At 43.0% G+C, this 12,177-nt stretch overlaps 1 protein-coding gene across 2 annotated transcripts in view; it reads right to left on the reverse strand.

The window, feature by feature from the left end:
* Tti1 (TELO2 interacting protein 1) overlaps nucleotides 1-12,177 on the reverse strand; it is a 42,429-nt gene that overhangs the window by 14,562 nt on the left and 15,690 nt on the right. For both annotated transcript variants that reach the window (XM_069988325.1, XM_069988322.1), the window contains 3 exons: nucleotides 7,781-7,975; nucleotides 5,282-5,430; nucleotides 1,631-1,771 (listed from right to left, as the gene is read on the reverse strand). In XM_069988325.1, coding sequence (XP_069844426.1) covers nucleotides 1,631-1,771; nucleotides 5,282-5,430; nucleotides 7,781-7,975 — 485 coding nt within the window. The remainder of the gene's footprint in view (nucleotides 1-1,630; nucleotides 1,772-5,281; nucleotides 5,431-7,780; nucleotides 7,976-12,177) is intronic.

Raw genomic sequence — 12,177 nt, forward strand, 5'->3', positions numbered from 1 at the left:
GAAAAAAAAAAAAAGAACAAAAAGCAGTTCACATAGATCATCTCTAGAATCTTCCTAAGATCCCTTGAGAAAAGACTTGGGCTTTTCACTGTCGCTAACTAAGCAAGCACAGACTAAGGCTCAATGGCTGCCCGTGCGGGCATCAGGGCAGTGACTGGACTGCGGTCCCTGAGGCTGGAGCTAACTCCATGTTCTTCTGTTCCACGGCCCAATCTCCTATGTACATCACCCTCGTTCTATCTCCCACAACAGGCCATTCTCCTTGCATGTCTCGTTTTAAACTTTCTCTAGCAGAACATATTGAAACGTTTTGCCCCGCTGCACAAGACTGAGTATACAGCAGCAGTCGAATTTCTTTAAAAATCGGCAAGCAAGGCAGAGACGGCTCAGAGAGTGAATGTGCACTTTGCAGCCACTTCATGTCCCTCTGCTGGGCTGCGTGAGGCTCTGCAGACCTCGGGCATCACTGATGTGTCTACATGTGGGAAAAGCAGCCTGGGTTACACCACATACGTCTTTATATTTTCTTATTTCTCTATACTTGCTGTCATTTCAGATAACCTATTAATTTTCATGCAGAAAACAGCACATCTGAATGCAATTTAGCAAGACCTCCTTTTCTCCCCACCTCCCTCCAGCCTACCTCCTTCCCTGTTCTATGCGTACACACGCATGCGCACGCACGCGCACACACACACACACCAAGTTATTTTATGCATTTTCCTTTGAAAATAAAAACTCTAGCAATTTGTGCATACAAGTCTTTGGGTTCAGTATATATGGCAGAGTCTTAGAGAGATCCTAACTTCCTTTTGCCAAATATATGAATTGCATCTTCAGCTGCATTTTATGTCCCTATACATCTTTTTTTTTTTGCCTCATCTTGCTCGTCTACTTCTAATTTATGTTGGCTTGCCATGGTAAATGTATCTCTGCAGAATGCTGTTAAGTGCTTTTTAGAACAAGGAAGGGTATAAATAAATAAGTGAAAATACATGTGCTAATCTAAGCCAAACAAAATCAGAGAAAATAATCCCTTGCATCTACACGGGGCTTTTACCTTCTCAAAGTGTCTCACCATTCCAATTTCATCCTTGACAACATTATGAGGAAGGTAGGATGGTGGCGTTCCTCAAAATGGGTGGCCATGGGCTTTGCCCAAAGTTGTTTGGCTGGGCAGAGGGTGCTGATTGCTAGGACCCAAATTCCTTCACCCTGACTCTTGAGCACTGATCTAAATATGAACATGGACTCTGGGTTCTATGGTTGTATGATCTTGGAACACTTTCTTCACTTCTTTGAGCTTGCTTTGTCTTTTGCCCCCCCCCCCAAAAAAAAAAATGGAAAAACTATAGCCACTTGGCATGGTTGTATGAGATGGGCTCACATGCGGGGAAGAGCCACACTCGCTGTCTGGCACATGGGAAATGCTCAATAAATACTGGTAGCCCTTTGCTTTACTACTTTTCTCTGCTTCACATTCAACAGGAAAGTGACTTATTTGGTTCTTTGTGTTTGTCTCATTTTCCTATTCTTTCCAAGGTCTGTGACGTTGCAATCAGATAAAAGAGATGCAAAAGACCCTGGTTAGTTCTGTGCTCATGACGGAGAACTGGAGTGGCAGCTGTACCTTGAAGGCTCTGAGCACTGCCAGTGGGTCATCATTTGTGAGTCGCTGCACAAGCGAGGGCCAGGCCCGATGAGCCAAGGGCAGGAGCTGGTTCTTGTGGGATTGCAGAACTACCACACACAAACCCAGCACATCCAGAACCTAAAAGAAGAAAGACAATTTCAGCAGATGGTAAAAGTTGGAAAAAGAGATACCTATGATCAAGTTACCATTTTAGAGCAATAAGAGAAACACCATTAGTTGAATGACTATTTAGAGAATGTTGACTAAGGCAGGCCAGGCCAGAAACTAGAGAGGACATTTAATGACAAAATACATGGAAGAACTGAATTACTTAACATCTAATAAAGAGACTATCAACTGTGTTGAGAAAAGAAGGGTAAAATGCAAAGAGTTAAGGGAAACATCTAAAGCCTACAGTTTGCTGGGAAATTGTTTCTGAGGAACAGATTCTAAAACAAAGCATAGGGGCTAGGAAGGTGTCTCAGTGGTACAGTGCTTGCCTTGCATACATGAGGCCCTGGGTTCAATTCCTCAGCACCACATAAGCAGAAAAAGTCAGAAGTGGTGCAATGGCTCAAGTGGTAAAGCACTAGCCTTGAGCTGAAGAGCTGAGGGACAGCACCCAGGCCCAGAGTTCAGGTCCCACAACTGACAATCAACAAACAAACAAACAAATAAATAAACCAAGGCATAAATAACAAGCAGATATTCTATGCAGGGTGACCATTCCTGCAATTGGAGTGTGGCTCAATGGTATAGCACTTGGCTCACATGCACAAGGCCCTGGGGTCTACTCCCAGCACCAAAACAAAAAACCAAACCAATCAACCAACAAAAAAAGCCAAACCAAACCAACAGGGAAGACCTGGAGCTTGCCTTGCTTGGAAAATGTATGGAGCATGGCAGAGGAGCTGGACCATGATCTTTGCACAAATGGGCCAGACTTCATAATGCATGTGAGGTAGATCTTCGAGCCAGAAAGGCAGATTAAAGTCTACTATCATGAAGCCTTACTGGGAGCCTCCTTCACGCAGGTCCACACCGAGACTGACAGAAATGCAAAACAGAAGAGGCCCTGCCCCTGGTGGGGACTGGATAGGCAGACATGTGAGAGAAAGCTCAGCAGGGCAGCAGAGAGCAAAGGGGTACCGTGGTGGTGGCTTTGATTGGAGTTCTATCAGTAACTGCACAAAGTATGTCATATTTCACTGATTCAAACACACACATTCCTTTGCTTGGACTGTTCTCCTGGCTTCAACCTTGAGAAAAACTACTGGCTAGGGAGGACCACAATTCAAGGCTAGCCTGGGCAAAGATAGTAAGACCCCCTATCTCAATCAGTAGGTTGGGTGTAGTGACTTGCACCTGCGATGCCAGCAATTGAGGTAGAAGAATTGTGCTCTAAGGCTTGTCCTATGCAAAAACAGAGACCCTAGCTAAAAACAAAAACAAAAACAAAAACAAAAAAAAACAAGAAAAGAAAAACTAAAAGCAAAAAAGGGCTGGGGTATGGTACAAGGGGAAGAGCAGGTACCTAGCAAGTACCAAGTCCTAAGTTTAAACTCCATCCATATAACGCCACTCTCAGAATGAAAAAAAACCCCAAGCAAAAGCCAGGTGTAATCTCAGCTACTTGGGGGCAGAAAGATTGTAAATTTAAGGTCAGCCCAAGCAAATGACATCCAGACTCTATCTCAAAAACAAAATATGAAGACAAAAAGTCTGTGGCAAAGTTCAAGTGGTAGGATGCTTGTGTACCACTTTGAGGGCCTGGGTTCAATCCCCAGTACTACAAAAACAAAAAAGAAAAAAAGAAATACTGCTGCCTCAGAGAGTGCCTACTGGCTTCCCTGGTCTGAACCCGAATGTGAGCGCCTGGAGGTCTCACTCACCGTGCTTGCTCGATATAGAGATGTTTGTTTCATGGGTTGGTTACAGTTCTCTAGGGGAGAAGCTGCTTGTTGTCTTGACAACATTTTTACAACTTGATGTGTGTTTGTATCTTGGTGCTTTCCCTACAACAGACAGGAAGTCCCCTAAAAGCAGGGATCGTACTTGTGTCATGACCTACAAATCCCTGAAGCCAGTGGCTCATGCCTGTAATCCTAGCTACTCAGGAAGCTGAGATCTGAGGATCACGGTTCAAAGCCAGCCCAGGCACAAAAGTCCATGAGATTCTTATTTCCAATAAACCACTCAGAAAACCAGAAGAGGCCCTGTGGCTCAAGTGGTAGAGTGCTCGCCTTGAGTTGAAGAGCTGAGGGACAGCGCCCAGGCCCAGAGTTCAAGCCCCACAACCAACAAAAACAAAAACAAATCCCCAAAGTACTTTCTCAAGTGCTTCATGAGCACTGTGTGCATTGCATACCCCAGGCAAGCTGTTCTGACTTCGTAACCAACAATGTTCTGAGGAGGGTATCCTATCTCTATAGTACACACAAAGGTACAAAGGATTGAAACTGTGAATTAACTTACTTCAAGTCACATGGCTCATAAAGGGAAGAGTCAAGATCTCAACTCAGGTCTGTAGGTCTGATCTCAACGCTTGTAACAACTCTGGTGTGTGTTACAGCTGCGACACAGACTCCAGAAAAGGAAAGGCCTTGAAGGATATTCAGGAATTTGCCAAATATACCAACCAGGCACCTACAAAGAAGCCTGGCATGGAAAACAAATTCAAAAAGTACCTGCTGAATGGAGCAGATGTCTCAGGAAGATCAAACACAAAAAATTACATAAGACACAGATTTTGAGATCTGAGATAACCTGAAAACCTGCTTTTGCCCCATGTCCTGAATAAGGCAAAGAGTTCCATCATTAGTTGTGAGTCATTAAGGCAGTCCTCTCCCTCTTGATAGGGGATGGAATAGGAACGTTATTTCCCGTTGGGCATAAGATCTTCTGTGGAGTTGATTCTAAGAGCCCTGGCCCCACCCCACACCTCACCCACTGTCCTCTTACTGAGTCACTACTGTGTATGTAAGTCCTAGCAGATGGGAAGCTGCCAGAAAACAAGGATGTGATATGGAAAGCATTGGGGTTTTTCCTTGGATGGAAACAGAAACAGAAACAGAGGTTAAAGGTCAGGCATGGAAGAATGACCACTTTAAAATTTTGAAATAGTCAGCTCAGAAAATGATATCCCTTCAAAGCACATGGTTTTCTTTTCTCTGGAGAGTCGGGGAATCCCCACAACTCTGACTTTTAATGGAAGGGACTCAGTTCCCTTTTGTCATCTCAACCAATGCTGGAAGATGCAAAACTGTCATCCTACAGATAAATTTCTTTTTTTTTTTTTGGGTCCAGTTGCGGGGCCTGAACTCTGGGCCTGGGTGCTGTCCCTCAGCTCTTCAGCTCAAGGCTAGTGCTCTACCACTTGAGCCACAGCGCCACTTCCGGCTTTTTTCTTTTTGCTTATGTGGTGCTGAGGAATCGAACCCAGGGCCTCAGGCATGCAAGGCAAGCGCTCTACCACTGAGCCAACTTCCCAGCCCAAGATAAATTTCTTGATGCTGCCTCTTGACTACCACACATGATCCAAGAGATAAGGAAACCTCTGGCTCATTCAGACAGCATCCATCCACTGCCTACCAGAGCACAACTTGGTCCTATAGCCCTGTGAGTATGGAGAAGAGGCCCTACACTGACCTTCAAGCGGATTTTCAGGTTTTTATCTGAGAGCAAGTGGACACAACGCTCCATCACGTCCTTGGCTATTTGGATCTGTACTGGCAGCGGTTCTTCCACATCAGGACGGGTATCATTCTTGTCTGCTTCGGGAGGGACTGATGGCACCTCTGGAAGAAGAGCGTAATTAGTGTCAGGGTTTTATGAGAGGTGGTCCAGTCCAGCTTGATCCCTGTCTTCAGATTCAGGCACAGGACTTACAGGAAAATGTCCAGGGACAGATCTTAAGGAAACCATCAGAAAAGTCGGTCAAGCTGAACAGATCAAGATGTTCAAAATAACATGAACTGTACCAACTCAAAGCTGGAAAAAGCCCCTTCTATGGTTTAAATGTGTCCCCTCCAAAAGGTAGCCAATGGTCAATGTGATGGGATTCAGAGATAGTGCCCCCTGTTACCCTGAAGGAGGAACTGTGGAGACAGGGCTATAAAGGCAGAAGATCACAATGTAAAACACCACCCATAAGACTTGAGAATTGTCTGAAAGCCAGGCCCAAATCCCTATCCTAAAAAAAATTTCCTGTCTGCTCACAGGCCTCCCCTCTGTCCCTATACCCCCATTACAAGTTGTGCTCATTTCTACTGTTTCCCTAACTCTTTCCCATTTCAGTTTCCTCTGCTAGAAAAACAGAATCTTACAAAAGAGGCTGCACTTGTCTCTTTAACATGATAAAAAGCTACGTGAAAATGCATTCGAGAATGGTGTTTAAAATACATGTCAAACCCATAATAAGTCAAACTTTCTTTTTATTTTTTTGGTGATGCTGGGGATTGAACTCCCAGCCTTGTATATGTTAGGCAAACATTCCATCACAGAGCTATAATTCTAGTCTCCAAACATTCTTTGTAAAGCCAAAAACATGGTATGCATTCAATGAATGATGAATGATAGGATGATGAGGACTTTGGAAATTCACCTACTACAGAATGTAATTTGAGATATGTGGATTTTCAGGTTTTAGAATAAGGCTTGATACATTCAGTCTGCTCCCAGCAAACATCCACTAGAACCAAAAGATTCTAGTCAGGGAAGAACAGATTCACTGACAGTGCTTCAATTTTAAAACAGAATGGCAAGCTTGATTATGAATGAATGAGATTCCTCCCTTTCTCCAGGGCTGCCAGGTTTTGGTTGTGTTGACTTAGGATACAAATCTGAGAAGAAAAAGCATCAAATTGTTATTTGGGCCCCACAATGCTTCCCTGGTAGTGCACTAGGTGCATACAGCTGCTCTGTCCTGTTACCTTAGAAGTACTGGCTTCAGTTCACCAGAATGGAAAAAAAAGAAAAAAAATCTGCTCAGTTCCAAGCTAACAAACTAATTTGGGACTCAGTTCGATTTAGGATAGTTCTGAGACCACCAAGCTCATTATGACTTGGCATTTTATATTTGCAGAGGAGATTCTAATAATTTATTAATCCTTCCATGACCTGAAGCTCCAGATTGAATTTGTGAATAAAACAAGAGGCCAGTGCTGCTACTAGCCTGAACTCTCTTATGCTTTTATCATACAAATAGGCCAGAAAAATGCTGGGATCTCCTCCCACCAGTAAACCAATAGACAAGGCACATGAATAGGCAATGAGTACAAGAAGAAAAGGTTAGGAGGAAAGAAGGATTAGTAATATGTTCAATTTCACCAGTAATGAAAGAAATACAAAGTAAAAGAATAAGAACTATTTTTTAACCTGTTAACTTAGGGAAAAGTAGAATTGGTATTGGCAATATTGGCAAGGCTGTGGTGAAGCCAGTGTTAATCCTGCACTGGCCAATAGATGGAAACAACCATTTTTGGAAGGCAGTTTTGGCAAGCATTAAATAATGGTCATATCCTTGACCCAGAAGCAAGGAGGGAAAGATGTAGGCATCATCCAATGTAGCACACTGTTCATTATGGCAAAGCCAGAAGCAACTGCAACTTCTCACAGGGGAATGGATATTTACTAGCAGCTTATTGTGACATTAATTATGAAAAATATACAGCAATATGGAAGACTGCTTATAACTAAACACAAAAAGGGTATGATGCAGGGTGTTTAGAGTACAGCTCGGCAGATTCTAAGTCCTGGGTTCTTTTCTATTAGCACAAAAACCAAACTATGCTTGCAACCATGGAAAAATAAACTGTAACAAAAGTAATGGGAGAAAAATTACACCCAAAATGAAAATGGCTATGTGAGCTTGAGCAACTTTTCTTAATCCCAAACCTTCTGGAATATGGTATGGTGTAGGGGGTGTGTGTGCGTGTGCGTGTGTGTGTTTCAAAATGGTATGGTGTAGGGTGTGTGTGTGTGTGTGTGTGTTTCAAAAAGGTGTGTGTGTGTGTGTGTGTGTGTGTGTTTCAAAAAGGTACCTGCTAGAGCAGCAGGTACCAAGTTTGAGTCTCCATCTCTGATTAAAAAAAAAAAAGAAAGAAAAAGAAAAGGAAAAACCAGCTAGCCAAAAGAAATAATAGGTACCTTCTTCACTGTCAAAATCTGAGATGTTTCCCTCAGCCACGTCCTTTTCTTTGAGGTATTTCAGTACAAACTGCTCAATGTCTTCGGCTGTAGTGCTTGCCTCAAGAGTTGCTGGAGTTTGGTGCATATGATTTCCCTCCTTTAACCTTTGTTCTTCGAGTTGCCTGATACAACTTGTGTCTGGGAACCACTGGGCTGTAGATAAAGGGTTACATTGATCATGCTGGTCATTGTGAAGGGTATTATTACCCTGTACATGGAATAGAGCTCTTTGCCATGGCCTGTATGACCCACTCTGTACCATCTAGACCCAGCTTATCTTCTACAGCTCCAGTCTCTTGATACCTTACCATCTTCCTGTTCCTCCACTGTGCTAAGTGTTTTCCTTACTTAGAGTTTCTAGCATGCTGTTTGGTGTTGTTTTTTGTTTTTGTGCTGGTGCTAGGGGATGAACTCAGGGTCAGGGTCAGGTTTCCTGCTCAAGGCTGACATTCTACACTTCTGCCACAGCTCCACTTCTGGCTTTTTGGTGGTTAACTCTAGATAAGAATCTCACAGACTTCCCTGCCTGGGTTGGCTTTGAACATGACCCTCAGATCTCAACCTCCTGAGAAGCTAGGATTACAGGTGTGAACTACCAGTTCCTGGCCTAACATACTATTTTTTAGAACTGTCCCTCTGCTTTACATGTGGCTAATTCCAAACCACTTTTGTCTCAGTACAAATAGAACTTGCTCAGTAAACCTTCCTTTAAGTCCTGGGTCTAACTCAGGTCATTCCTCTTATGTCTTACATACATGATGTTCTTTCCCTCCATATCATCAGTTTGTAACTATATTTTATAACTGTAAATTTATTTTGCTTACTATTTGACTCTCTCCTATAAGACTCCCCAATATGTCTAGCATAGGGTGGGTACTCAAAATGTATGCTGAATTAATAAACAATGAGACCTGGGTGCCAGTAGCTCATGCCTGTAATCCTAACTACTCAGAAGGTTGAGATCTGAGGATGGAGATTCAAAGCCAGCCAGCCTGGTTAAGACAGTCTATGAGACTCTTTTCTCCAATTAACCACCAAAAAGCTGGGGGTGGAGCTGTGGCTTCAGGGGTAGAGCACTAGCCTTGAGTGAAAAAGCTAAGAGACAGTGTGCAGGCCACGAGTTCAGGCCCCAGAACTGGCACAAAACAAAAACAATAACAAAAACAATGAAGTTGGAGAACATGTACAAAATTCTGAGTAAAGGATATGCTTCTTACTAGAAGACAGCCTCTGTAGAACCTTGAGAATGAACAGTTGGGCTGTCTACTGACACAAAATGCTTCAGAAGGCTGGCTATTTTTCTCTCTAAAGCTTTCCATTGGTGATGCTCCAATACCTCTGATGTGTTGCCAGAATAAACCTTAATCCACTCCAGTGGTTTTTCAACTGTGCCTTGTGGGGCTTTAGGACTCTGCAGAAATGTCCCAGGGATCATCAACAAGGAGGGCACTAAGCAGCACCGGGCTTGGGATGGAAGATGGGGTGGGGTAGACTCCAGGATCTCTTCCTTCTTCAACTAGGGAAGCTCTGAGAACTGTTTCTGTGTGTTGGAGCCTCCTTAAAGGCTTCAGTTCAAAAGAAGGTCTTAACATGCAAAGAACAAAAGACCAACACTACCAAATCCTACAGCCTAAATATTGTGGCTTTGACCTGGTGCCTGCCTTTTGCAGATATCAAGGAACAAGACTGATCATTCTTCCCACCTGCTAATCTTTCATCAAGGAGCATCTGCACAAAGCCAGAATAACAGCAAATGGGAGATGGTAGACCTCCTCCTGCGAGGAGCAGGGAGCAAGTACTTAAGAAGGCAGCCTTCCACCCAGTACCTAGAGATTCCCATATGCTGGAATCAGGCAGGCCATTTTCCCAGGTGTAAGTCATATCCTTAGTGCACTTTAAGGGACTGGTTAAAGCCCAGATCCAGTATTTACATTGAGGACTTGACACACTGCAAAGATTATTTCTAGATTCAAGGCTAGTGCCAGATATTAAAATGTCTTTGCTCACAAGTGGCTTTTAAACATATGAAAAGAAGTTCAACCTCACTCTCCATGCAAATTAAAATGAAATAATAAGGGGTTCTTTTTCTCCTATTGGGTTAGTAAAGATCAAAAGCTTGGTAATATACAGTGTGGGTGAGGGCGTGGCAAACTGGCACTCTTTTATATTGGTGATGGAGTTTAAATTGGAACAGCTTCTTAGGAAAGCAATTTGATACTCTCAATCAAAAGTTTAAATGTCATATCCTTTAAATCAGCATTTCTTTCAGGAATTTATCCTACTGATATATTGAGGCATGTTCAAAATGATCTCTAAAGAATTCAGTACAGCATTTTTTCTGTGATGGCAGAAAATAAAAAAACAACCAAAAACCTCTACCAAGAAAGGGCTGGTTAAATAAACTAGCCCGACAATGGGATGGTGCTGCCATAAGAACACAGCAGTCCTCTATGAAATAGAGGCAGGGTACAATCTATAGGCTCTGGAGAATGTGACATGGATACTTTATTTTCTGAGCTATCCTATTTTTCCTTGTTGTGGATAATCAGCTAATCAGCAGCAGCTGGTGCTGAGCAGTGATTTACCTGAATGGTTTTGTCCTTACAGAGGCACTGATTGCTTTTCAGTTGATGCATGTGTGACCATGTATGATAGCCCAATTTTCTCAACCATGTACTGGGCTCTTGAAAGACCTTTCAGAAGTTCTGACAGCAGACTTCCACTCATCTTGAAAGAGACTATCAGCTAGACAATTTGATGACAAACAGAATGCTAACATAAAGTGCAGCTTTGATCGGTGAGTGACTGCTCCAACTCCACTATTTGCTATTCAAAATGCATGGGTATTTGGGGCTATCTTAAATCTAGGAAAAAAGTTATCTCCCATGTGGCTTTCCTTCCTAGGATGCTCCACAGTCAATCTTAATCTTTCTCATCTTCCTTTCTGCAATGGTGACCTTCCTCTATCAGCTCAATTAAACCGACAAAAGGGACTCAACAGGATTTCCTGACTTTCTTCCTTTGGGGATGATCAAAGTCATCAGCAATCTAAGGACCATTCAATTTTCATCTCAAATTAAGATATCTTCCCAGAGGATACATTTCCCAGGCTTTTGGTAACATATTTGTGTAAAGCTCAAACTGAAATACAGCATACTTCCTCAGAACAGTAAAGAAAGGCTGGATATATTTGGCCTTTGGAGGCGAGGCCAAGTTAAGTGTCTAAGAAGTCAGGCTTACAGAGTGTTTCACAAAGGCAGGCCCAGGTGGGTCTTATCCCCTGTTACTATACATGGATTATGGTTTGGAGCTGAAATGGCTTCCAAAGACCATATGTGAAAAGCTTAGACCACAGCTGGTGATCCTATTGGGACCTCTTTCTCCTTGTTTCCTGAGTAGCCTTCCTCTGCTACGCTCTTCAATCATGTTCCTACTTTGCCACAGGCCTAACAGCAACAGAGCCAGCTGGCCAAGGACTGGAAACCTTTGAAATGTGAGCCAAAATAAACCTTTCCTCATTTAGCTTTTTTTTTGGCCAGGCATGAGGCTTGAACTCAGGGCCTGGGCACTGTCCCTGAGCTCTTTCACTCAAGGCTAGCACTCTACCACTTTGAGCCACAGCCCCACTTCCAGTTTTCTAGTAGTTAATTGGAAATAAGAGTCTCATGGAGTTTCCTGCCTAGGCTAGTTTTGAACCACGATCCTAGATCTCAGTCTCCTAAGTAGCCAGGATCACAGGTGTGAGCCATCAGTACCCAGCAGGATTTTGTTTCGTTTTTCAGTGATTTTTGTCACAGCAATAGACAGCTGGCTCACAACAGGCTTGTGAATGATTGCAAAGTGAAGGCCAACCTCCTTCCTTTGGCCTTTAAGGTCCTACTTTCCAATTTCATCCTTCACTACTCTGTCCACAAAGACCTTGCTTCCATTCTCCAAACATTTCAAGCCCTTTTCTCAGAGCCTCTGCCTTTGCCATTTCCTCTGCCTAAATGTACTTACAAATCATAAAACAATGTGTCAATTGTAATGATGGGCCCTTTCCCTCTTTTAGGTCTCAGCTTTCAGGCTGCTTCTTCAGAAAGGTTTAACCTGACCACTCAACTTAAAAGTAGCTTGTCCCTATTATTCTCTTGCATCAGGGTGTTAATTTTCTTCAAGGCACTTATCAGAATCTGCAGTAAGCGTGTTTAATGATTTGTTTACTTGTTTATCATATCTTTCACAGTAACTGGAAAGCTCTGTGAGTTTATTTATCTTGTTCACTGCTGCATCCTCATTACTTAGCACAGTGCCTGACATATGGAAGGCATTCTTTACTGAATGAATACAAGAACATTCGTGCTGAATGTGAATGT

The sequence above is a fragment of the Dipodomys merriami genome, unplaced genomic scaffold (assembly GCF_024711535.1).
Source record: "Dipodomys merriami isolate MVZ:Mamm:240054 unplaced genomic scaffold, mDipMer1.0.p SCAF_354, whole genome shotgun sequence".
Lineage (NCBI taxonomy): Eukaryota > Metazoa > Chordata > Mammalia > Rodentia > Heteromyidae > Dipodomys > Dipodomys merriami.